The sequence below is a fragment of the Cyprinus carpio genome, chromosome B17 (assembly GCF_018340385.1).
Source record: "Cyprinus carpio isolate SPL01 chromosome B17, ASM1834038v1, whole genome shotgun sequence".
NCBI classification, from domain to species: domain Eukaryota; kingdom Metazoa; phylum Chordata; class Actinopteri; order Cypriniformes; family Cyprinidae; genus Cyprinus; species Cyprinus carpio.
Window position 1 is genome coordinate 15,700,883 of NC_056613.1, and position 27,602 is coordinate 15,728,484.

General features: G+C 38.2%; 1 protein-coding gene across 4 annotated transcripts; it reads left to right on the top strand.

Moving 5' to 3' along the window:
• On the top strand, positions 1–27,160 carry greb1 (growth regulating estrogen receptor binding 1). 4 transcript variants are annotated; one of them, XM_042742468.1, is made up of 32 exons: positions 4–187; positions 5,391–5,550; positions 5,761–5,865; positions 6,004–6,180; positions 7,173–7,355; positions 8,010–8,132; positions 8,269–8,400; positions 9,748–9,870; positions 13,696–13,818; positions 14,182–14,367; positions 15,348–15,698; positions 16,234–16,362; positions 16,447–16,548; positions 16,645–16,842; positions 17,703–17,883; positions 17,969–18,152; positions 18,275–18,411; positions 18,520–18,868; positions 18,985–19,100; positions 19,661–19,866; positions 20,651–21,126; positions 21,208–21,310; positions 22,032–22,187; positions 22,302–22,441; positions 22,583–22,735; positions 22,861–23,065; positions 23,154–23,316; positions 24,511–24,732; positions 24,818–24,953; positions 25,067–25,267; positions 26,090–26,228; positions 26,342–27,156. In XM_042742468.1, exons 2-32 carry the CDS (start codon positions 5,394–5,396, stop codon positions 26,503–26,505), a joined length of 5,520 nt encoding a protein of 1,839 aa, XP_042598402.1. In that variant the 5' UTR covers positions 4–187; positions 5,391–5,393; the 3' UTR covers positions 26,506–27,156. The 4 variants fall into 4 exon arrangements, with proteins under 4 accessions (XP_042598401.1, XP_042598403.1, XP_042598400.1 ...); XM_042742467.1 differs by having other exon boundaries at positions 1–187; positions 16,447–16,842; positions 24,860–24,953; positions 26,342–27,159; XM_042742466.1 differs by having other exon boundaries at positions 3–187; positions 16,447–16,842; positions 26,342–27,157.
• The last annotated feature ends 442 nt before the right edge of the window (positions 27,161–27,602 follow it).

The following is a 27,602-nucleotide window of genomic DNA, read 5'->3' on the forward strand; positions in this document are numbered from 1 at the left end:
GGCTATTCCATCACCCCAGGACAGAGGGGTGTCCTGTTCGCTGTAACAAACCCTCACACGCGGCCAGCAGCATTTTCACAGCAGGGCTGACTGCTCGTGCGCGCGCATCTTGGAGATATGTACATGAACAGCCCGATCCCAGTCAATTTCCCCAGGAATATCTGAGTGCATTCCTAGTGAATTAAAGGTAAGACCGTGCTTGTATTTAGTGTAATTGCATGACCTGATCTTTAGCATATTAAATATAAATATATAGGGAAGTCTGCTGTTTCCATCCTGATGTTCTCTGATCGCAGCACACCCCCTACGAAAAGTATGACTGTATTTATGTTTTAAAGACTTTTAAAGGCTTTTCGATAAAAGCAATCTCCCTAACTTCCATACTTACAACTAATGTAACTTTTTGATTGAGAAATTAAATCATTTAAATTCAACATCTCGATCATTTAAATGAACACTCATGAAATGCAAAGAGAAATCAACTATACTGTTTTACCACTTTTGGTGTAATTAATATGTACTGTAAATGTTTTGAAGAGTTAATGGCCATACTGTCGTTGTTCTGCAGTAGAGGATTGTATTAAATGTTTGTTTATTATATTACATGCTGACAGTGCTAACCTGTTGCACACTAACGTTAGTTTAAAACCCTGTCGAGTTTCACTCTGTCCATAATGTGATTCAGTTTATATCTGACAGCAGGGCTCTTTCTAAACTTAGTTTTTTTTTATTATTATTATTATTAATTATTATTAATTATTTAAATAAAAGCTTTTGTCTAATTATTATAATTACAAATAGCGGCTGAAATAATTGTGTATGTCTTCCTATTCTTATCCCATTTGTAAGACGTATACTCTGTTCATATTGTGAAAGAGTATGAAAGTTTAAATGTAAACTCTGATTTGTTGGGTTTCCCTCCATTTCAAACTGTAGACAAAACAAACATTTTATCTCTTCTCTCAAGGACAAACACTGCTGCTTGCTGCAGAGAGTTTCCTAAAAAAAAAAATGCCTTTAAAAGCACCAACCTTTTGCTTTACAATACAATATTCAACCGATATAAATAAAAAGTATGGTGCACTTCTTAAAAAACATTTAGACACTAGAACATAAAGACAAAATTCAAAAAGTCCAACTGCAAATAAATTAAACAAATTCAACACTTACGGTGCATTAAAAATATCCAAGTGGCAAAAGTGTAACAATATTAATGAGGGAAATTCAACACTTACGGTGCAGTAAAGTTTGAGAGCTAAAACTGCAAATCAAGTGTGCTTACATTAGAAAAAAATTACTGTCACTCCCTCACGTTTGTCTGATTTGTTTTACATATTGCATTTAAATTATCCTTTAGTAATGATGCAGTTGTATTGTGCTTTTAGCTTATTTATTTGAGTAGAATATGTAGCATGTCTACATTAGTTAGCCTGTTTGTTGGTAGTTTTGCTTCATTTAATGTACTATTTTTAGTGTATTCGCATTCATATTTTACTGATAATTCTATGATATATGAAGCTTTCTTATACTTGATTGGTAAATTGATTCAGTGTGATGTTGATCCTCTTTCTAGTTTTCCACAAAAGCCAACCCGATAACATGATAAAGCATAAAAAGCATGATAATTTTGTATGAATTTAATATAAAAATGCCATGAATGTCAGTGGGGTGTAATCATACAAAAACGTACTAATGAGACCTTACACACTCATTCAAATAAGCCACCACTTCACCGAAGTTACGAATTACCATGAGAGTGTGTTTCAAAAGCCAAAAACCACTGAGAAGAAAACATCCTCAGCCATTTGGACGGAGATAGCCTTTATTCCGCACAAGTCCTGTCACAAGAAAACAAAAGCCTTTTCAGGCTCCAAAAGTCTTAACTATCTGTCAAACTGAAGGAGTAATTATAGAAATCGGTAACAAGAGCCTCAGGTGTTGATCTGAACAAAGGGCATCTTGAAACTCAGAACTGACCACTTACTTCAGCTGTCAAGAGATGACATATATCTGTTATTAAGACACTGGACAGCTTAGTTTTTGGGCTCTGTGAACCAATGTTCACAATGTTCAGGGCCAGAGTGGTATTTTCTGCATATATCACAGTAGACGCAGTTGACTTTGCAGAACTGGTGGAAGTGTAGCTGTAATGATAACTTATTTAGGACAGGTGGTCTGTGAATGTGACACCTAGTCCATCACTATGCTTTGAGATGTTATCATTTTTATTCACAAATATATGCTTCTTTCTGCTAAAAATGAACACATTATTCCAGCCGTTTCCTTAAGATTGGACAAAAAGACCTGTCTGAATGCAACTGGCCATCCTTGAAATGTGATCTCTCGGAGGGGTGCAGAGGTCAAAGGCTAAAGGTGGTGAGAAGAATGGAGCAGTGCTATCTGACTGCCCTTCTCAGCCTCTTTGTGTCCATTGAGCCTCTAGCTGGACCATGCCTGAGCACATCAAAGCACTGCCCAAACATTGTTTGCCAGCCCTGACCTTTGGCCTGTTGCTAAAGCAGAGACCTGCTGTGTCACCCACTCCCTGCTCAACAATAAGTTTCCTCTCTCCATTTCCAGCTCTTCTGCTGGCCGTCTGCTTGGTTTTATTGTATGTGTGGAGCGCACTCCCTGCTCAACAATAAGTTTCCTCTCTCCATTTCCAGCTCTTCTGCTGGCCGTCTGCTTGGTTTTATTGTATGTGTGGAGCGTGGAATGACCCCAGCCCCCACTTACACATACAGCTCCCAAGGCTAAAAGTCTTTAAAGCCATCCACCCCCTTCTTCCATCCTCTTTAGAGAAAGAAAAATAGTGAAAGTAGCTCTTTCTTTTTTTCTTTCAAATCTTCAGATACCCATCTTCAGAGTCTGTCCAGATGTCTGTAATGTGGTTTGCACCACTGTAATTTTTATGTGTATCTCTTCACCTAGTTGAACTGCAATTTTCTGAATAAGACCTTGTGATTGTTAAAGTGAAATTTTAGACCTTTAAGAAAAATTTTAAATGGTATGAATATTTTCTACAAAATGCCACAGTTAAAATAGTAAATAAAATGATATATGTATTTATACACTACCATTTAAAAGTTTGGTTGTCAGTAATATTTTTTAATTAATATTTGAAAGAAGTCTCTTATGCCCACCTGCATTTATTTGATCAAAATAATATTGTGTACAGTAATAGTTATATTATAGTAAAAACAGTAATATTGAACAGTGAATTTTCCCTAGTCTTTAGAGTCACATGATCCTTCAGAAATCATTCCGATATGCTGATTTGATGCTCAAGAAACATTCTCATTGTTATCAATGTTGAAAACATTTCTGTAAAACTGTGAAACAGTGCTTCAGGATTCTTTGATGAATTGAAAGCTCAAAAGAACAGCATTTATTTTAAATGGAAATCTTTTGTAACATTATAAAAATTTTTTACTGTCACTTTTTGATGTCCAGTGGTTGGCTTTTGTTAGGTCAGTAACCCTATTGGCATTTGGTGGGCCAATGTGATGTAAAATTGAGGGGACAAATGTGTCACAGTTGTGATATTTTCTAGCTAATTCTTCATCATTTGAAGTGTAGTGTAAAGAGTGTCAGAAATATGTGTAGGTAAGTCAGACAGACCGACAGAGAGAGAGATGGGATTATCTGTAAGAGAGAAGGCCATAAACAGAGACACAATAGTTGGGTGATGTTATCCCGGGGGGGAGTCAGGGAAAGATGAAAGACCTCATCACCTCCCAGTAAGGAAGCTCTGTCTGGGAGGATGGGGCTGCTGAACATCCTCGCTGCTATCACGTCTTGCTCTTTTATCTCCTTGACTATCTGCAGAGCCTGTCTGTGTTAGCATTTGTTTATTTAACTGCCTATTCTCCCCCTCAGCAAAAAATGCTAATGTTTTTGGTCATGGCAGGGCTCCTGACTAGCTCAAAATGCCCAAACAAATTTAAAAAGGTTGGTGTTTTGCCATGAGACCCCAGAGATTCTGACTAGCAATATTTTGAGAGCATGTGAATTTCACTATCTGGTTATAAAAGTTTTATTGGTGGTAATGGTTGATGTTTATATGACATGTTGCTGGTCTTCTTCATTGTTTTAGGGTGTTACCGTGTTGTGAATTCTCAATGTGTGGGATGAGTGTTGTGGCTGAGAAAAGGAGCATATGGCAGAGAGCATTTAAAAGCGAGGGGATTATGTCCAAGGGGCTCTAGAGCTTTTTTCATTAGTGGCTTCAGTGTGCTGCCATTCACACGGTTGGGTGTTCTATAAAAGCAGACGTTAAAGGAATAGTTCTTCCAAATTTGGAAATTCTGTCTCACACTCGTGCTGTTCCAAACCTGTAAGACTTTCTTACTTTATTGGAACACAAAAACATATTGTGAAGACTTTGCTGGTTGTCATTTTCCATGCAGTTGCAATGAATCGAGACCAAAGCTAATTAATCCTATTTATTATTTACTGATAATCTCTTCCTGTGAGCAACTTCTTCCAGTTTGTTCCTCACACAACGTTCTGTTGAAAAGAGTAAATCTATAAAAGGCATTATTCATCCTGTGAGTGCAGTCTTTTCCAGTTTATAACTTTGTTTATTGATGAAGGTAGGCCGTTCTCGCTCGCTCGCTCGTGCTCTCTCTCTCTCTCTCTCTCTCTCTCTCTCTCTCTCTCTCTCTCTCTCTCTCTCAGTCTGGGTCAGGACGCCCTGACATTGGATCATGGTGACTTTATGAGGTTGCAAATTGGACACCCTACAAAAATCCTCAATTTTTTCTTCCTCTAGGGAAACTGTTGTAAATGATTTGAGCTCGGTCTTGTTCTGTGCTAATCATATTTACTGACCACGGAGAGAGAGGTTGATTGTCTGATGAGTCACTGACATCAAATCAGCTTATATGAGCTGACTTCAGGCTCCACAGTCACAGGGGCATGTTTGTGTGCAGTCCAAATCACGTCCTCAAATAACTTTAAGTAATAGTAATAATAATACTAAATAATAGTAATAATTTATCTTGTAAATGTACAGTAATGATTCCTGTTTTTCTTTCCATTGGTCCCACAATGAAATGTGATTAATTAACCTTTATGTTTTTTTAATAAAAAAACATTTTTTTTATTAACAATATTATAAGTATCAGACAAATATATTCCTTTTTAATTTGTATATACTTTTATTTTCTTTCAAAAATTACCATTTACTATACATTTAATTTGTGTAATTAAATTTTACAGAAATAATGTACCTTTCACATCTATAAACTTTGAATAGAGAATGCTTACATACAGTGCAAAACATTACTTATTTGTTTATATTAAGTAAATGAGAAGAACATTTGTGAATTAGCCATTTTAATTTGGCTTTTTTAATTTCATAACAAATTATCTCCATTCTATTAAAGGTCATGGGGAATTCATATACAGGACACCTTCAGAGCACACGGTTTGAGGAGGTGCTACACAACTCCATAGAGGCGTCACTGCGCTCCAACACAGTGGTGCCCAGACCTGTGTTCACTCAGCTGTACCTGGAAGCAGAGCAAAGGCCTTATTCTCATGATGGTGAGCTTTTACTCTGCCTTCTATGTCTCTTAACCAGAAATGTGGTTACAGCATCAAGTCATACAAGCTCTTCCATGTTTTATTTAAATTTTTATTATTATTTATTTTAATTTAATTAATTAAATATACTAATTATTCCTTATATTATTATTATTATTATTATTATTATTATTTTAATTTACTTTTTTTTTTTTTAATAATTATTTACAGGTCGAGGGGATGAGGATGAGGATGAAGAGGATGGCTCAGATTCGAACAGCCCTCCGATCCCATATCAGATGAGGCCTCCACCAGAGGGATCCTGTACTACAGATGGTGAGATCAGATGAGCCATATGTAACAACAGATAAATACTGACTATTTTAGCTGGAAGTCAGTACATTTATAGCCAGACTATGTGATTCAGTATGGTCATAAAGTCACTGTGCCCTGATACAGACTTGTGCATTTCAGGGTTCTGTCAGGCGGGCAAAGACCTTCGGCTCTCATCCATGGCCACCGAGTCTTTGGAAGTCCCTCCTGGGTTTCTGCTCGTCGGAGCGAAATCTCCCAGCGTGCCTGATCACATTCTGGTGTGTGCGGTGGACCAGCGCTTTCTCCCTGATGAATGTGGACGTAATGCACTTTTAGGTAAGACACCCTGAACCCGATGCACCAGTATTTTAATTCCACTTCATTCCAAAAAAAAAGAGCCAGATTGAGGAAGAGAGGTATAAAATGGCAAATCTCTGATTTGGGTCAGGGTACCCCAACCTCAAGAGACCACATTTCCATTTGTCAGAGAGACATTTGTGGGTCTTTAATTTGGGTTTCTATGACCCTCATATAAGCAGCTTGATAGAAAAAACACATAGACATGGCATTGCTAGATGGTTGCCAGGCAGTTGCTAGGGTATTCTGCATAGCTGCTAGGTGGTTAATAGGGTGTTCTAGGCAGTTACAAAGGCATATCTAGAGGGTTGTTAGATTGTTTTAGGTGGCTTTATAGGGTGTTCGATGTGGTTGCTAAGGCATTGCTTAATGGTTGTTAAGGTGTTCTAAGTAGTTGCTAGACAGGTGTTGCTGTAGAGTTACTAGATAGACAGACAGTTGCTATATCATTCAGGATGAATACTAGGTGGTTGGTGGGTTGTTCTGGGCGGTTACTAAATAGTTGTTACTAGTGTTGTTAAAAATATCGATTTTTCATTACTTAATGATACTGAAACATCTAAAGATGGCCCCGTGCTTGATTCTCTGGTGCATAAGGTGTATTGCAACAGCCTCTGACAACAAAAAAAGAGCAAGAGATCTAGATAGAGAGGTAGAAATGGGAAAGCCCTAAGCACAGAGCCAGTTCCTGGGTCAGGGTAACCTAACCTCATGGGACCACATTTTCATTTGTCATAGAGACATTTTAAGCTCTTTAATTTGGGTTTCTATGGACCTCAATTCAGCTCAGCACCCTCGCCCCTGGTGATGGTTTGTGGCTATGGAAACTGAGCGCTTAGCTGGTTACTGTCTGTACTATATCTCTATTTTAGACAACTGTTCGTGGTCTTCAAGGAATGTAGAAAACATCTGGGCACTCAAGACATTCATAAAAGAAAGCAGATATTCACCGGATGTATTGTCTGTTGTAGGTTTCTCAGGGAACTGCATGGGCTGCGGAGAGAAGGGCTTCCGCTACTTCACTGAGTTTGCTGATCACATCAACCTGAAGCTTACTACACAGCCTAAGAAGCAGAAGCACTTAAAGTACCACCTGCTCAGAAATGCACAGGGCATTCTGGTCAAAGGAGCACCAATCTGCTGGAAAGGAATAGGTAAGATCGCACAGGAATTTTTAGTCAATAAAGATACCATTCTACATTTCATGCGAATGGGCATCCTACTTTACAAGCGTATAGCATCAGCAACGCTTCAGTTGGTGGAATATTGACAACTAGCGACTAACAGGAAGGTTAACTTGACCCTGTTCAGCGTCCTAGGTCAGCCTGACCCATTCAGCAGCTCTTGCCTTCTCAGACTGACAGTCCAGATGGCCAGCACACTTAGTTTAGCTCACTGCTACCATGGAGACACGTCAACATTAGGCAGAAGAGCTTTGGCAGTGTATGCGCATATTTAGAGAGCATTACATACTCCACAAAAGAAAATGCTTCCAAATGATGAACAATCAAAATAACAGACAAGCCAGAATCCACTTAAAGTGAGCATTTAAAGTGAAAGGCAATGTAACTGCAGCATGTTTTTAATAAACTAAACTTTAACTTTTGTTGATGTGTTATGGACCCTAATATTGTTCAATATATCATGATAGTTATTATATCATCAGGTATGAAATTCTTTAATGTCGGCCTATTTTTTTCAGCTTATTTAATTTGCCAGACAAAAATTGCAGAATATTCAGTGTTCACTGTTTATGCTAAGGATTGTTTTACTGTGGTTTATGGATTTTTTCCTCATGTTATGTGCAGACAGCCGAATGAGACATGCAGTCTGCAATGCAGCTGCTGGACCAGAGGAACAATCAGGACATGGACCCACTGACCTGCTTCCCAATTCAGGACACACGGCCTTAAACACAATTAACCATGCAGGTAGGAAACACATAGATAAAGTGTTAAGAATGGGTGGCAAAGACATTAACCGTCTATCTTTTTACTAAATTCAGAATGTCGGAATGTCTCTTTTGTATTTAAACTGATATATGATTATCCTGTCCCCATCACACAGATCTAAACACCCATATCCATATATCTGAGGGTTCCCCTCCCTTAACCAATGGCAGTCATGTTCCTGGACCCCAGCAGACTCCAGCACAGCCTGGAATGGTGGCCAATGGTCCTGGAAGGCCCACAGTAATAGGTAATCCTGCCCTCCAGCAGTCACTAGGAGCTTTTGCACCGCGTAGTTCTAGGAACTAGCCAGCAGGGTCATTCCCAGAGAACCAATTTCTCCATTAGGATGTTTTCCTGGTTGCATGCGCAACGGCAGCAGGAACTCTGAAGCTGCCTGCCACAACGTTTTTATTTGTGGCATTTACAAACATCAACAATCAGTGGAGGACGCAATGTTCAGAGCTGGATTTGTTGCATGTCATGGGTTTCGTAATAACGGAGATTAAATATAAACGCACAATTTATGCGATTGAAAGAGCATGAAAATCTGACTAAATCTCCTATGATAACTTGTAGTGTTATCATCAAGGCTGAGAAAAGAACACAATGCTGCAGACAACAGGTAAACATGGTTTTCCATGTTCGTGGGGTAAATATTTGGCTTTTTAATAATAACGGATAGCCTGTGTTTCGTGCACGTTTGGCCTATCAGCATACACTTATGTCACTGGTACTAGTTCCTATAGAACAAGTTTTAGACCCTACTCTGAAATAGGAGCTAAGTTAGTTCTTCCAAATGGAATTCCTAGAACTAAAACCATTCCTAGTTCCTGCAATGCAAACACCAAAAAGCGGGAACTTCGGCCAAGAGTTCTAGGAACTATGAAAGGTTCCTCTGGTGCGAGAGTGTCTACTATTCACTTAGTATTTATATTGCAAGCTTGGATCAGAAAAAAAGGAAATCTCAATTTTTCAGGGGCTGTCCCTAAATGAACCCCCCCCCCTAGACTTCACACCTCTAGTGAAAGAGAGCAACCCTTTTGAAATGTTTAAATGGTTTAAAAAGAGGCAGCTGTATTGTCTATGCCTTTTCCTCCTCTTTTGTTGTTGGTGTCTGTCATTATTCAGCATTTGGGGCTGTAAAAGATCCCTCTCTTTTCTTTCACCACTCTCTGACTATCACCTCCATAAACTGCTGCTATAAAGTCTCTTCCCTTCTCTCTCCTGCTCTCTGTCTGTGTTATAAAATGTGAGACTTCCTTCCTGATGCTTTGGTTTTCATTAGGACTTAACACATCTCAACTTCTTTTCTGTTTCTCTTTGCATATCAAGGGACATGCGCTTACATTTACAGTCTGGTTAATGTATAACATAATAATCGCTTCCTATGACACCAAAACCTGCTTTTAAAGTGAATTTACATTCTGTTGTTTTTGGATTTACAATTACATAAGGAAAAAAAGAAAAGTTTGGCAGGGTTAACTTTGAGCATGGTAAAGACTCTAAGTTTTACAATGTTATATAACAGAATGGATGGATGTTCTCTGCAACTTTTCTGTTAATCCTATTGACAAGTTGTGCTACTTTATTTTAGGCTCTATGGCAAATTCTGGGCCTCCTAAAAAGAGGCACAAGGGATGGTCTCCAGAATCCTCTGCTCCTACAGAAGTCACCCCCAGACCTGCTCCCAACAGCACAACCAATGGCACTAAATCAGGTAGACACTCATATCTCCATTTACATACAAACCACTGTGCTCATTGTGTTGTGAACAAATCTGTCCTTCTTAATAAGGGTGCATGTAGGATTTAGGGTCTTTGGAGGCTTAACCCAGAGTCATGGTGGGGGTTGGAGGGGGTGAATATTTCCTAAAGTTTACTGTAAGAATATTAAAAGATCAGTAAACAGCAATATTTGGGTTTCATTTCAGACACAGTATTTTGGCTTCTACATTTTCAACATGTTATTCACCAGGGATACTGTTAGATATCATATAGTTTTTGTTATAATGATGTAGGAAGCCTATTTTATTTTTTCATTAAATTAGCAATAAGTGCTGATATAGAAATGATATAATACATTATGCACTATTAGATGACCTTATGGCTAGAAGGCTTAAGGCTAGAGAAAAAAAAAATTGAGGTTATAAACCAAAACCCCAGGGCTATTTACACTCCTATATCTGAGTGCCAAAAATGTGATATGATCTGACTGCAGCACACGTTCTGCCAAAGAGACCTTTATAATTACTGATATGTTTGCTTTTCATCAAACCTGAACAGAGTGTTCTTCTGATTTTCTCTGGAGAACACTGAGCAAACACTCAAAAAAGCAACATTATTTAGAAATAATTGGTGACTCATCAGGACTTATAATAGCAAGAGGGTTTCAAGTATTACCTAAGACAGTGGTTCCCAACCTTTTGTGCATTTGCTAATGTCAAATTGATATGAAATGCAACCCAATGCCAATTTATTGTTTTGTTGTTTTAATGTAAATATTTTATATTTTTATTCATTATTATTTATTTTATTCATAATAAATGTAATTTAATTTGTAGGAAATTGGTAATATCAGTTTCTCTTTTATTTGTTTTTTTCTGGCACAGTTTTGCCATGTTTGCTTATTATATTGTACTTTAAGGAGCTTGTTGAGAATTCTATCTCCTACCCAAAGCAGACTGGGTTGCTTTATCTTTCTGATATGCTTTATCTGACAATCCTTCACCTGGAGCTTTCATGCTTGTGTGAGGGAATAGTTCAGAAAAGAGTGGAAGGAAAGCAGCACATGTTTGCAGACCTGTTATTGCCAAATGATGGGAGTTATTTTAAAAAAGTAGTTTGAATGTCACATCTTGTAACCATGTTATTTTGAACTTGTGACCATGTATTGAATCATTTACATTTAGTCATTTAGCAGACACTTTTATCCAAAGCGACTTATAAATTAAGACAATGGAAGTAATCAAAATCAACAAAAGAGCAATGATATGCAAGTGCTATAACAAGTCTCAGTTAGCTTAATGCAGTACACGTAACAAGGTTTTTTTTAAATTATATAATAAAAAACGTTTGCGAAAGTATTCATACCCCTTCATTTTTTTTTTTCATGTTTTGTTATGTTGCTGCCCTATGTTAAACTGCTTTAAATTACTTTTTTCCCACACCAATCTGTACTCCATACTCCATAATGGTAAAGCAAAAAACAGTTTTTTAACATCTTTGCAAATTTATTAACAATAAAAAACTAAAATGATTCCATTGCATAAGTATTCATACCCTTATCTGGGACAGTTGAAATTTAGCCCAGGAGTATTCATATTGCTTGTAGATGTTACTACACTTCAAGTGAAGTTAACCTGTGGCAAATACAATTGAATGGGCATGGTTTGGAAATGAAAACATGCCTTTATAAAAGGTCTAACAGCTGATATTGCATATCAGAGCCAAAATCAAGCACCAAGGTCAAAAGAACTGCCTGTAGAGCTCAGAAACAGTTTTGTGTCAAGCCACACATCGGGGGAAGAGTTCAGAAAAAAAATTCTGCTTCATTTAAGGGTCACAGAAGCATATAGTCTCTGTTACCATTAATGGAAGAAGTTTGAAACAACCAGGACTCTTCCTAGAGCTGGCCTTCTGGCCAAACTGAGCAACTGATTGAGAAGGGCTTTGGTTACAGTGGTGACCAAGAACTTGATGGTCACTCTATTTGAGCTCCATGATCATATGTGGAGATAGGATAAATCTACAGAAGGACAAACATCACTGCAACACTCCAACGATCTGGGCTTTATGGCAGTGTGGCCTACCTCAATCCTCTCTTGAGTGAAGACACATGAAAACACACTTACAGTAGAATTTGAAAAAAAAAACACCTAAATACAAAGCCCCGCACATGGCATGCAGGAAAAAAATAGTAGGCTAAATCGTGTGCACGATATACTATTTCATTCCCTCGATTTATAAATCGTGAGCACGATTTACTAATTTGTTCCCTCAATTTGCTAAAGCTTGCACACGACTTATAAATCGAGAGAACGAATTAGTAAATTGTGCGCACAATTTATTTATTTGTTCTTGCATGTCATGTGCGGGGCTCCATACCTGAAGGACCCCCAGACTGTGAGAAAAAATATTCTCTGGTCTGATGAACCTCAATTCCAAGCATCGTGTTTGAAGGAAACTTCTGGTCATCACCTGCAGAGTACCATCCCAAAAGTAAAGTCTGCTGGTAACAGCCTCATACTGTGGGGGTGTTTTTCAGCGGCAGGCACAGAAGGACTCAGAGGAGAAGAAAAGCTCAGTGCACCAAAATATTGAGATAACCTTAATGAAAACCTAGTCTAGAGCATTCAGAAGCTCAGACTGGGCAGAAGGTTTACCTTCCAGCAGGACAATGACCCTAAGCACACAGCAAGAGTGGCTTATAGACAACTCTGTGAATGTCCTTGAGTGGCCCAGCCAGAGCCTGAGCTTGAACCCAATCAAATATTTCTGGAGAAATCTGACAGAGCTTGAGAAGTGAAGAGATGAGGAGAAGTATGGCAGATAATTGCCAAATGCTGATGAGCAAAGCTTGTCATATCAAACAAAAAAGAAAAAATGCTTTATAGAGGTGCTTCAGCAAAATATTTAACTAAGGGTATCAATACTTAAGAAATGTACTTATTTCAGTTTTAGAAGTCCGTGAAATGATTTTGTGCCTCTTTGGGATGACACAATAAAGCCACGTTCACTTGCAGAACGCACATAAGTCTGAAGTAATGAATTTAGGTAAAGGGGTGCAGAGCCAGTGGTGGTTTTGTAGGCTAACATTAATGCTTTGAATTTTATGCAAGCAGCTATTGTTACCCAGTACAAACTGATAAACAGAGGTGTGATGTGCATTCTTTTTGGCTCATTAAAAATTAATCTTGCTGCCACGTTCTGAATTAATTGTAAAGATTTGATAGAACTGTCTGAAAGACCTGCCAAGAGAGCATTGCAATAGTCCAGCCTGGACAGAACAAGAGCTTGAACAAGGAGTTGTGCAGCATGTTCCGAAAGAAAGGCCCTGATCTTCTTGATGTTGAATAAAGCAAATCTGCAGGACCGGACAGTTTTAGCAGTGTGGTCTGAGAAAGTCATAACTCCAAGGTTTCTGGCTGTTTTTGAAGGAGTTATGGTTGATATGCCTAGCTGGATTGTGAAATTGTGATGAAGATGGGTTTGATGGAACAACAAACAGTTCTGTCTTGGCAAGGTTGAGCTGAAGGTGATGGTCCTAATAAAAGGAAATGACCACTGGTCAGCCATTTGGAGCATCCCTGGATATTAAAGGTTTTTTGCATGAAAGGCTTTTTTTTTTGGCCTCAAAACATGTACTGTAAGTGTGCCTCTTGCAAACTTTGATGAACTCCATGTTAGGAATCACTGAACTAAGAGATGTAGTATTGCGATTGCTTTTGGGGACGGTGGTTATAAAGAATATGTGTGTGTGCTCTTAGGCTACTTACTAATATATCAGCTATAATAATGTGCGGTGTGGATATGTTTGTCCTCAGCGGATAGTGGGGCATCTGGGTGTTTGTCTATGGGGTCCTCACCACCCCTTGCTCCTGGGGAGTCTGTCACAGTGCCTGATCGCCTGCTCTATACTTGTGGATTACGACCAGTCATTTTTAAAGGTAAAAACTCAACATTGTTTTGTTTTTGCTTTCTGTTTTTCACCAGTGACAAAGATATGTATTTTTCAGATTCTATTTACAATAATGCCAGTTTCTGTAATGAATATTTACAAAATTACATTGCAAAATAAAAATTAATTACACATTGTGTAATTTAAATATTGAAAATGTTTATAGATTTTTAGAAATAACAAAAAATATAGGATCAACCTAGACACGTAAACAATTTTTGAAAGTTTTCTTTGGGTTGTATCTGTTTTGTCTACCGTGAAACGTGAAATGTATACAATAGTGGTTCCCACCACTTTATCTTGGGCCAGCTGTTCAGCTAGACTGTGTTTGTGTGTGTGTTTTTGTCTGTAGGACACGGGACACTGCCACATTTGTGTGGGAACCTCGGGGATGTGCTGGTGAGTGGCCTACTGCAAAAATGCTATCTCAATTCCCAGAACCTCCCACGAGTCTACGAGCAGTACGGCACCGCTCCTATTCAGCCCATCTCCACTGAGATGCTCATCCTGCTGACTGTCTACTATCTAGTGCAGCTTGGTGAGAACAATAGTATTTCATGCACCTTCCACACAGTCTGTTTAAGCCCAGCAGTAAACATTTTGATGCCAGAGACCTCAATTATGATGAGTCCCTTCTTAAAATATAAAGGCAGATATATTTCCATATAAAAAGATCAATTTGTACTGTTTGAGCAAAATATAAAGCACAATATCATAAAGATGTTGTTTCCAAAATTAAATAACTGCCCTTTTTTATTGTCACAGTGCACTTAAACAAAAGCACTTGATTAAAATATTATATAATATAACTTTTTAAACTTTGCTTTATGCACATTAATTGCTTGCATCAGTGTCGTTAAATATTAGATGAAAATTTTTCCAGTTTTTTTTTTAGTTAGTTGCCAAGGTAACACAGTTTTTTTTGATGTACTAAAATGACAAACTAAAACTGAAATAAATATAAATTAAAGCTAAATAGAAATAGAAAAAATCCTCAAAATTACTAAAACTAAACTACAACAAACTAAAAAAAACTGAAAATATACAAATAAAGCTAATTCAATATGAAAAAATCCTATTATATTATATAAATAATAATAAAATAACACTGGCTTACAGTTAAAAACTACAGCAATCAGAATAATAAAGTAATTGTTATTAATCTCAGAATTATTTTAGAAAGAAAAGCAAAGCATTAAAAATATTTAAATTCAGTGTTAAACATTATCACATTAAACATATTTAAATCTGAAGTTTAACACTTTAACCATAACACTGTTAACAAAAATCTTTAAAAAATAAACTAAAAATAAAAAATAAATACATGTATGGCCCTCTTAGCACCCCCTTGAGGTCCCCCGAGAGTCCACAGACCAAGACTATACTTAAAATATAATATTTTATTATTTTGTAACCGTGATTTCTTATTTTTACATTATATACTGTAAAATGACTCCTAACAATTATATGTGTCTGTACAGTATGTGTAATGTGCATTTACCTATCATGTTACAACAGCACCTGACCAGGCTCCTCTGATGGAAGACTTGGAGCAGATCTTCATGCGTTCCTGGCGCGAGTCACACCTGACAGAGATCCGGCAGTATCAGCAGACGCATGCACAGATTGCACCTCCTCTCCCCTGCCTCGCACAGCCCCTCACTCCCTCTCAGCTCCCCTGGCTGGCCAAACTGGCCACCAGCTCATGCGGGGAAGGAGTTCTGGTGCTGGACACGGCACCCTCTCTAGCTGAAGCACTGGAGGAAACCTTCCACAGACTAGTAGATGGCAGATTGAGCCAGACCAATTATGTGGTGATCATCTGCATGAACAGGAGCCAGGAAATAGAGTCATGTGTGGTGGTGACCGGTATGTGGGTTATAAATGTATTACTAATAGGAATGTTTTTTCATGCTTTTAAACTATAGATGCACAATATATCTGTATCATATTATAGGTATTCATATTAGATACTTATTTGTGCATGTTCAGTGTTTTTTAATAACACTGTTAAATGTAAGATTAAAAACTCCAGCTATCAACATAACAAAATTGTGATTAATCGCATCATTTTTTTTTAATAATAACAAAGCAGTAATAATATTTAAATTTGGTAAATGTGCTACAATTTATAGCATTACACATAATTCATATCTAAATTATATCACTTTAACTTTGACAATGCTAAAAACTTTTTTATTATGTATTTATTTACACAAAATATTATACATTATGGTTTTCAGTCTTAACATTAAAATACATTAAAAAATTAAAAAATACATTAAAAATGTATTTATCTGTATTGCCCATAATTTGAATAACCATATGCAATAATCATGTAGATTTGAAATGAAATTAAACTGAAATTTTATTTTAATTTTATACTGTCAACGTTATCACACAGGGAAGCACCAGACTCATGCTTTAGCTGAGAGTCTTCTCTCTCCCAGTGATTGTGTGAGAGAGATCGTCCATGAACTGTCTTCTGGGATGGCAGCAGAGTTGGGATCCTATTTCAGTTCTCTGGGTCCAGGTAAGGCTTCTGGTTTCATCCATGGATCTCACTGCTGTGGTTTCCCCATACAGAGTTTAAGTGCATTTCTATACCACTTATCAGATGGAGATGTGGAGGCCTTGCTGGAGCAAGCCAGTCCTGAGAACAATGCCCAGTATTCTAGCATAGAACCATCAGGAGACAGTCCTAAAGCCAAGTGTTCGGGTGAGACTGACTTGTACTTGAAAGTATTCAAGTATGAAGTTAATGAGATGTATACATTGAGCATAAGGTGTGTTAACACTTCGTATTTATTAATAGAATATTATGTAGAGTGGCACGAGATTCGGCCCATACAGCTTGCCGTGGCTCGGAAGCTGCTCTCGCATGTTTGCGCCATCGCTGATTCCAGCACACAGAACCTGGACCTCGGTTCCTTCGACAAGGTTGAGTTCTTAATCTGCGTTCCACCTTCAGAGGTCACTTTTCATCAAGTCGTCCTTCACCTGTGGAACTCAGGTAGAGCACTGCTACTCAATACCCATTAGACTGTACAACACCCTTAAGCCCTTTTCACACCAAGAACGCTAACTATAAAGATAACAATAAAAAAATTATACTTGTTTTTAATTTCATCAAGTAAACTTAAACTAAAATCAGTGTCCTATTAGAATACCTGTAAGTGTACTATTTCTTGGAAGTAAATTGTCCCATGTAGTTTATAAAAGTATACTTTTAAGTGTATTTTAAGTGTAACAGTTGTAAACTATGTTTTTATACTGATACTGTTAGTTTATTAGTTATTCACTTCTAGCCCACTTTTTAGAGTAAACTTTGAAGTATACTCTCAGTAAACGACTAGATTTTTATACTGCAATTATAATTGTTTTGTTTAAGTGAACCTAACATCATATTTAAAATGTACTTCTTTTTTTATACTTTACATACAAGGCAAGTATAATTAATTCTATTTTTTTGTACTTAATTGTCCCAAAAGTATCTTCAAGTACAAGTTAGGCCAGATATACTTAAACTTTTCTGTATACATGAAATACATACAGTATATACTATATATGACATAATAAGGCAAGTATGCTTAAGTATAATTTAAGTATATTTCTGATAAATATTAAAATCTACTCTATCATTAATCTATTTTTGTTTAAAAAAAGTATACAAACAGTACACTTGAAAAAACTTCTACACAAAACTGCATTTTTCTTTCCCCTTTTGACATATTTCCCTTTTTAAAGAAAGGTCTTGTCCTTGTTTTAAAAAGCAAATAAACTGTATTTTACGTCGCAGGCTTTGAGAAACCCCATTGAGCAATTATATTACATATTGCAGATAGATCTCACTTCCTGCCCTTTTATTTCCAGGGTTGTTACGGGAGTTAGGACTGGACCAAGACTGCTTATCGGTGAAGGAGGCTGAGCAGTACGTGGTAAAACTGAACCAGAGCGCAGTGGGAAAAATCAACAGCCTCATTCAGAAATCCAAGATGAACCCCTACACGCTCTTCATACTCGTGCACGATCACGCACACTGGGACATCAGCAGGTATGTCTCCTATGATTCTTTTTTTAAGCCTCCTGTTTGCTTGGCTGTTGGTGGAACTATCTCTGTGTCTTTATTCTTATGACAGTGGGCAGTGCAGTGGAGGAGACTCCAGTCTGGGACTAGTGGACGGTCTGTTGAACTGCAGGCAGATTCGAGATGCTCCCAACATCCTGACGCTCCACGTGACTTCATTCCCCTTCACCTTGCAGACTCAGTATACACGAATCAGCCCTTACAATGAAATCCACTGGCCTTCTGGATTCAACAATGTAAGAATACCACATACTAACTATTTAAACCAGCTCCTGGAAACTGAAACTTTGAAATCGCCCATAGCGGTTAACCATGACTAATGATTTTACATTTTGTCCATCTGTTTTTGCACATCTAGGATGTGGATCTTTATCACGAGAAGACAAAGTACTTTGGTGTGTCCGAGCTGCTGGAGACGACCCGCTCTGGAAGTGGCCTTCCTCTGCTACGATATGACAGTTCATTTGAGAGCATGGCTGCTGCTCTGGAAGAGAGGTTTGTTTTCAGTAAATCAGCATTTCTGAAGGATCCCAAACTTTGGCCTTGTTTCTTCTCTTTGTATGATGTTTTAGCAGCTTGACAAATCTCTTTATGTTGTCTCAGGTTCCCAAAACTACACAGTGCAGTGATTCGCACCCATGTGCTGATCCAGCATTACTCTCTGGCCCTGATGGTAACAGCGGGCGGCCAGGCTTTACAGGCTCTGCAGAAGCACATCTCAGTGGAGACGCTGGAGATGGTGCAGTGCCTTCTCAACACATCCCAGCGGTGCCCCAGCCGTCACGGTCACATGCTGCTCCTGAGGATCCCCTCCCCAGCTCTCGCTGCCTTCGCTCACCAGCGCCTCTGCCATGTCCGCAACAGACTCGGCCTTCACAAGCAGTTTGAGGTCATCCTGGGGGATCCATGCTCTGCTCTCACTGTAGGAAAACACTTCTTGGACCAACTGAGGGTATTTAATGTTAATCTTTTTTTATTATTATTAAAATAAATTACATTTATTCTTGTGTCCATAATCTTCTTTATATCCCTAAATCATAGATCCTTTTGCTTTTTATATGACTCCAGGTATGGCTGAAAATCTTGGACCCAGACTGGGCTCCTCTGACATATCTAGAGCTGGAGGCTTTACCTTGTATCCTCATCTTAACCGGCATGGATCCACTTGGAGAGTCTTTACCCAGGTAAAACACTCACAGGAACTAAGTTTTTGACTAGAATAAGCTTGATGTTAAATTTTAGACAACATTACAGGCATCCAGCGCTTATCTACTTTTTTATTGCATTTCATATAATTAAAACTACTTAAGAGTAGTTTCCTAGAAATATTTAATCAATCATTTACATAAATTAGCAAGCTTTAAAAGACCCATTTCTATTTTGTTAATTTGTCCAAATAATGGTTTTGGGAAATTGTACAGGTCTGCAAGAACTCAGAAAAATAGTTACCTGTTGCAATTTGACTCAAATAGTTTGTGCTGTTTTAGTTTAGTTTAGTTTAGTTTAGTTTAGTTTAGTTTAAATGAACATTTTTTTTTAATTAGTATGAATGGTTCATTAGTAAATCAGTCTGAATCCAAATGAATCATTATTCATTAATTTAATAATCACAAATGATTAGAGATGGAAACTTCATGGAAATTCTTTGGTCAAATAGAGTCTTAGCAAAAGACTAGATCTTAAAACAACAGCTTTACTTTCATGGTTTATACTCAGGCTTACCGTGTTGTTCCTCTGTCCTCAGATCTCTGAAGTACTGTGACCTGCGTGTTATCAGCTGCTGGTCTCTGCAGCGCACCACTCTTGAGCAGGAGCTGGGATTGGCCGCGTACCTGCTGAAGACAAAACAAGATGGTCAGCACGGGCCGCACGCACGCTGTGACCTGTCTGAGAGTGACCCTGAAAAACTCAGCAGCACTGACAACGAAGACGAGGAGGTTGTAGTGGATGGTCAGTATTGCAAAACCAGAACACATGAAGTATTTACTAATCTGAGAATAAACCGTTTTGTTTTAAATATATAGGAAATGGGTGGGTATATGTAAACATTAAATTGGATGGACATTGACATGGTGAAGGCACACCACAACTGCCCCAAACCTTCAGATAGCCAGAGAAAAAGACTATCAAGCTATTAGTCAGCTCAGCCTCATGCCATCTGTGTTTTAACACAGCTTTTGGGAGGAAGAGGATTCTCTCCCGAGACTCCAGCATCTCCTTGTTATCTTTCAACACCTCATGTAAAGAAGTAAGAGGAAATGGAGATTAACCACCTCAGTGACTGCTGTTTCATCCTTTGGAGACATTTCCAAAAATCCAAACCACAATGAATCAATAAATATCAGAATCCATAATTGTTCAAAATTGACTTAAAATTAAAATGAAGGATAACTTTCAACCAGCTTTGTATTGTTTCATTGCCTGTAGTATATGTAAATGAACTATGTATGTCCTTTCTCCACGTTACCTGCCCCAGATGAGCATGTTTATTTGTCGGCAGAAGTTGTCCTTTAATTGTAAAACTTTTTTTCTGTTTAGAACTGATATACTGATTAAATAAAACTGAGTGGAATGCCTACATTTGCTTTGATACTAATAAAGCATGTGAAACAGGTCTGTTTTGGGATTTGGGACAGCTTTGTTTTCGGAAAGATTCCTGAAACTGGTGAATTCAAAGGTCTTACACACTTAAATACTTCTCTCGCACTGACCTTATCTCTCTGGTGGTCTATAGTAAACAACGATCTCCCTAAACTGGGTAACCAGGCCTCCCCAGCTGGCTCTCAGCACCCTCAGTCTGACTGGACTCCTTTGGATCCAGACAAGCAGCCCAACCAGAGGCAGCAGTCCAAATCCACCTCATCCGGCTCTTCGTCCACACGGGCCTCTCCTCTACGGCAGAGCTGCTCCTGGGCACGCAATCTCAGCCGCCCACCTGTGGTACTGCTCCCTAAAGCCGTCTACGACCTCATCACCACAGTGGATTCCAGTGGCCTGCCCAAGTCCACTTCCTTCCTCCCTCACTCTGCAGTAGAGTGGGTCAGCTCCTTTAGACCCCTCCTCAGCAAAATGATGACCTGCACCGAGCAGTCGCTGTACTATCGCCAGTGGACGGTCCCCAAACCCCACCACATGGACAGCAGTAACCGATATGAAGGACGCACCGATAACTTCCACCCACGAAAGCTGCTGCTAAGTGGGCCACCACAGGTAAACGAGCATCTGAAACACTGGATGCTACTGTCAGTATTTGGCTGGTGGGTTCAAATGGAATTTGTTGTGTGTGTACAGGTGGGGAAGACTGGGGCATATCTACAGTTTCTGGGTATTCTCTCTCGCATGCTGATCAGGCTGATGGAGGTGGACATCTACGATGAGGAGGACATCAACTGCAGTGAGTATTATACCGCAAAGGTTGTAATATGATGTCATATGTTTACACTTTAGTTTAGATATAGTTTAGATCCCTTAATCCTACCCCGTACCTAAACAACCTTACTATTAATAAGCAGCCAATTAGGAATTTATTGAGCCAAAGGTTGTAGTTAATAGTGACAATTGGTCCCTAAACTAAAGTGTTAGCTGAAATATATAATACATATAAAATGTAAAAATATTCAGACCGTTAAATTTACTGCATGCATGGATCTTCTGTTGGTCACATGTCTTCACAGGTCAGAGTTTACCAAACCTGAACTTTGGAATTCAGTGAAATTCGCATGAGCTTGCATTTCCTGTCTTCCCGTTTCCCTCGCACAATTGCATACGTATGAATGGAATCTAATGGAGCAAAAAGTGTAGTGATCAGCCCTTTAGAAATCACATTAATAGTTTGGGAATCAATTTGATTACACTGTTGCACTGTAGAGTCTTGATTCGCTGAAAAGAACCAACTCATAAGAATAATTCATTTGTGAATTGTACAACATTGGTTGCGCTGTATGTTTTTTGTTTTCTAAAAAGAACCAGCTCAGGATTCAGAATAAACTGGTTGCATTGCTTTGTTTTTGTTTCACTAAAAAAAAAAAAAAAAACAGACTCATAAGATTGATTTGTTCAGGAATCACGCAACACTAGTGCTGTATCAGTGAAATGATTAATACTTTTTTCTCCAGATTGCGAGAAAGATTTGGTGCGATATCATCAGCCCATTGCATTGTGGCCCAATACAGACACTGTACAAGGGATGCCCTTTGATTACACCATCCATGATCCTAAATATGAGGACATCAGCACTGTCTACTCACCAGACTTCACTCCAAATTCAAATGGTGAGACCATCAAGATTATCACATATGGTTTAATAGAGCCCTACTATAGTAGTTCTGGCTATTTTAATAGGCTAGTATCATTGGTTGTTTTTTGTGTTTTTTTTAATGCTTAAGATGGAAACTCCAGAAGGCAGGAAGATGTGTATCTACACAGACGAACGGCACGGATAAAACTCTCTAAATATGCAGCTTACAACACATACCATCACTGTGAGCAGTGTCACCAGTATATGGGTTTCAATCCACAGTATCAGGTGAGCCCTAATGCAGTTTATTACACAGCACTCTTGAATATTACACAATACTTGAATCTGACTGGTCAATCTTAGCATTGAGATTCTGATCCATAGACTAATCTATATTATTATGTATGTGTTTTGGTCTGACTTTTGTAGTCCACCCTGCATGCCTTTACCTTCTCTCACCTTCTACTGGGAGAGGAAATCCAGCTCTACTTCATCATTCCCAAATCCAAGGAGCATCACTTCTCCTTCAGCCAATCAGGGGGCCAGTTGGAGAGCATGAGACTGCCCCTCACTTCCGATTGGGTACAAACCAGCAGTCAGCTAGTAGAGGCCAAATGTGTTATATGTTCACATAATAGTTTTAATAAACAGCTACTGTCTTCTATCTAACTAAGCTTGACAACTGAAGCTAGATTTGATGTTTGCAGAATCCTGATGCCATCAAAAGCCCAATATTCACGCCCACCACTGGTCGCCATGAGCACGGCTTGTTTAATCTGTATCATGCCATGGAAGGAGCCACCCACCTGCACATTCTAGTGATTAAAGAGTATGAGATGGCCGTCTACAAGAAATACTGGCCCAACCATATAATGCTTGTCCTACCCACTATCTTCAATGGAGCTGGAATAGGTAACCATCAGGAGATTATCATATTGATCTATTGATGTTGATGTCAGTGAGGTCTTTAATAAAGTTGCCTTCTCTCCCACGTACTCAGGAGCAGCTCATTTTCTAATTAAGGAGCTGTCTTATCATAACCTGGAGCTAGAGCGGAGCCGGAGAGTGGAGCATGGCAGTCGGCCACAAGACGTCTGGCCCTTCATCATCCTCGCAGACGATTCTTGTGTTATGTGGAACAGTGTTGATGTTGATCCAAAAAGGTGCTTTATTTTGTGATTTAATTTGATGTTAATTTGTGAGTATTATTATTATTATTATTATTATTAACTACAGTTTTTAACTACATCTTCTAAAAAGGTGCCAATCTAAAAAGGTGTGTTAACACTTAAAAGGATACTCCACCGCAAAATAAAAATTTTGTAATTAATCACTTACCCCCATGTCGTTCCAAACCCGTAAAAGCTCCGTTCGTCTTCAGAACACAATTTAAGATATTTTGGATGAAAACCGGGAGGCCCATGACTGTCCCATAGACTGCCAAGTAAATAGCACTGTCAAGGTCCATAAAAGGTATGAAAGTCGTCATCAGAATACTCCATCTGCCATCAGACGTGCAATCTGTGTTATATGAAGCAACGGGAACACTTTTTTGTAAGCGAAGAAAACAAAAATAATGACTTTATTCAAAAATTCCTTTGTCAGTCTCCTCTGTGTCTCTCCATAACACCGTATGCTTCTTATGCTCTTCTCTATCAGCCACGCAGCAAGGATGTGCTGTTTCTACGCGTATTTAGCTTTGATTTGAAAACAGCGCATCCTTGTGGGCGTGGATGATACAGAAGAGCATAAGAGCTTACGCAGCATACAGTGTCAACAGTCTCCTCGGTGTCTCTACATATCAAAGGAATTGTTGAATAAAGTCATTATTTTTGTTTTCTTCACTTACAAAAATGTTCCCGTTGCTTCATATAACCCAGATAGCACGTCTTATGGCAGATGGAGTATTCTAATGACGACTTTCATACCTTTTATGGACCTTGACACTGTTATTTACTTGGCAGTCTACGGGACAGTCACAGGCCTCCCGGTTTTCATCCAAAACATCTTAAATTGTGTTCCAAATACGAATGAAGCTTTTACGGGTTTGGAATGACATGGGGGTAAGTGATTAATGACAAAATTTTCATTTTGGAGTGGAGTATCCCTTTAAATTAAAATAAAACCAATTACTTAAAAGGTTTTTTTTTAGCTAGAAATTACTCTTTTGTGAGTATAATTTCTATTATTATGAATATTATTATTTATACATTAAAAAAAACTAAAAAAAAACAAAATTTAAAATAAACTGAAAAATAAATTTATCCAGTCATCATAAAAGACTGACATTGGTCAAGAATTATAGGAATAGAATTTTAATATTGGTCCATCACTGTTTGTTTTTGTATGTTTTTCAGTGGTACCGCAGGGACAGAAAGAAATGTGTCCTTGAAACAGGTTCTTCAGCACATGGAGTCTTCTCCAGATATTACTCAATATGGCTTATGCGGGATGAGGAAGTGGTCCAGTCGTGGAGGTGGGGCCGGACAGCAAAAAGATCCCTTCTCACGTGGGCACCTACATGACTTCCTACTACTCAACGTGGACCTCACACAGAATGTGCAGTACAACCAGAACCGGTGAGTTTCTAGAAAGTCCAGCTACTTTGGTTGTTTCTTCCTCCATTATTGTCTAAATACTAACATCTCACTCTCACCACAATAGTTTCACATGTGATGATGTGGACTTCAACCTGCGTGCCCACAGTGCAGGCCTCCTCATCTGCAGGTTTAACAACTTCAGCGTGATGAAGAAGCAGATCGCCATTGGTGGATATGGGACCTTCATCATCAAGACTAAGGCAAGTTTCTAACCAACGTCAAAAACTGTATTGATGTTTTACTCTATAGATCTGTAATAACAATCATATTCCATGCAACTACAAAAATGATGGTTCTTGTGAATTCTCCACAGATGACCGATGTCCCCACCACAATCCAGCCTACTCAGTACATCTGTGCTCCAGACAGCAAGCACCTGTTCCTGGCCACACCAGCACAGCTACTGCTGGAGAAATACCTCCAGCACACCAGCCATCGCCTCTTCCCCCTCAGCGCCCAAAACTACAGCCACCCAGTCCTCTCTGTCGACTGCTACCTGAACCTCGGCCCAGAGGTACTTCAACAGACTATTAATAACGTCAAAAATTCCACAGTAGACTGATGTAGGGCTGGACAATTAATTGAAATAAAGCTGAAATCTCAATATAACTGCTGCAATTATCAAATTGCAAAGGCTGCAATTTAATTAAATAGATGCATTGCATGTTTCAGAGAATCACAAAACTTCATCTGTGTATGTGCTGGTATGGATGGCTTGTAATGTGCATATGGGAAAGCAATGTGGCAAATAAACCCGCTGTTATCAACAAAAGTGAAGCTGTTAAGCAGTTTTCTGCCAAAATAAAAGCTTGTTGTTTTAATGTTTGAATATGAAGAATTAGGACTAATTTTTGTTGTTGTTTTGTAAAATAAAATGATAACATTTTTACTTAATTTGTTTGTTTGTTTGTTTTTTACTGTGAAATATTACAATAATAACATTTATTTACTATTTTTATTTTGTATTATTATTATTATTATAGAATCATATAGATTTTGGGCTAAATTTCGCAGCCCTAAAAACAAGCACTACACACTTGGTAGTTGTTTTATTGTTTTATGTATTTTTACTTTTCTCTTCTTCTTTTAAATTGCATTTGAAATCATAGTAACAGTTTATTTAACTAATTTAAATTTTTGAGATGTGTGTGTTTTGAGACAGTGTGTGTGTGTGTGTGTTTTCCCAAATCTTGCAGCCCTGCACTGGTGGAACTAGATGGTAATACCATGATACCAGGAAGCTTAAAGTGTACCTGTTGTATTGCTGCTGTGTGACCTATCCTCCATAGTTTCACATGATTCTAAATAGTTTTTTTGTTTTGTTGTCTGTTCCCAGGTGACTGTTTGTTTTGTCAGCTCCAGACCTCACTCCATTAACTTCAGCACTACTGGTCTGCTCTTCAGTGGCCTCCTCTTATACTTCTGCGATTCCTTTGTGACTCCTGGATTCCTTAAAAAGTTCCAGTTCCTGAAAGGTAAAGACCAGGGAGATAAATAATATATCCATCTATCTGTCTGTCCATTTAACACATGAAAACTCTAGAAAATGATCCTCTGTTTAATAAGTATTTGCTCTTTTTTGCTCCAGGAGCGACTCTGTGTGTGATCTGTCCTAACCGCAGCTCTCTACGTCAGACTGTAGTTCGTCTGGAGCTGGAGGAGGAGTGGAGGTTTCGTCTCAGCGATGAGTTTCAGACCGCCAACGCCAAAGAGGACCAGCCTCTCTTCTTCCTCACAGGAAAACACATATGACTCTGAAAACCTGAAGACTCAACCACAACTGTCCTGTCTGTATATAACATTAGCTCTGTATATAATGCACAGGATGTGCTGTAAATTTACTGCTTGCTTGCTGTTGTTGTTGTTGTTGTTGTTGTTTTTTCTCTCTCTCTCTTTTAAAGATTATACAGGAAATGTATAAGATTATTTCATTGCATATGGATGCACCATCAAAACTCAGATTTACTCACATCTCTGTTTAAAATGTATTTATTCACTGTGACTTTTATCTTTCTGTTTTATTGTGTGGTGTTTTAATTGTTTTTTCTGTCACGGCCGTTTTAACGTAAGCTTAATGCACAGTTATGAAGTGTTAAAAGTACAGATTGAAGTATTTTGTAGAAAAGAGTATTTTTGTAGCTGTGTTTGGCGTGTTTTGTGATGAGGGCGTAATGTCATTAAAGTACTTATGTCATACAGTTCAAATCTCTAAAGTCTCCGCTGTGCCACTGTATGAACACTAGATGGCAGAACATTCACATTTTTACCGCCTGAAGGAAAGTATAAATCTATTCGACAATTAAAAAAATTGAATACCTCTTGGTGTCAGTCCATAAAGACATAATTGAAAATTAAATTTTAGTAACAGTGCTGTAAGTAAATTTATAAAGCTTTCAATACCTGCCACTTAACTTATTATTCATTTATACTAATATATGCCTTAATTACACTAATATTCCATTACTACTGATTGTTTTCTTGTACATAGAAATAACTGTTAGCTAAATTGGGCAGTGTTTCGATTTTTGGTCTGTTATATTACACAGTAATTATAGTTAAAAGTATGATCAGCAGAGGGCACTAACCTCATGGCTGCAAAATAATGCTTGCAAATTTACTTTGCAGTTCACAAATGTCAGTAGCTCGTGCCTCAACAAAATGAATTTATTAACAGTAATATTTTCAATTCAGTTTCTATGACAACAAATCTTCTCAGCATTGTACGCTGTAGGGCAGGATGGGAGCATTAATTACCTGCTTATCATACATAGCACGTCCTCAAGGCATGTTATGTAACAGATAATGGCATTTACCATTCATCATTCTGTTAATAAGGGATCAGTGTGTCA

What these genes read in the sequence shown, in the direction of transcription:
- greb1 (XM_042742466.1), top strand. Translation starts at nt 5,394, where the DNA reads ATGGGGAATTCATATACAGGACACCTTCAGAGCACACGGTTTGAGGAG. An exon ending in TGCCCCTCACTTCCGATTGG is followed by an intron (nt 22,736 to 22,860) that starts GTACAAACCAGC and finishes TGATGTTTGCAG; the next exon opens with AATCCTGATGCCATCAAAAG. An exon ending in ACCTGAACCTCGGCCCAGAG is followed by an intron (nt 25,268 to 26,089) that starts GTACTTCAACAG and finishes GTCTGTTCCCAG; the next exon opens with GTGACTGTTTGTTTTGTCAG.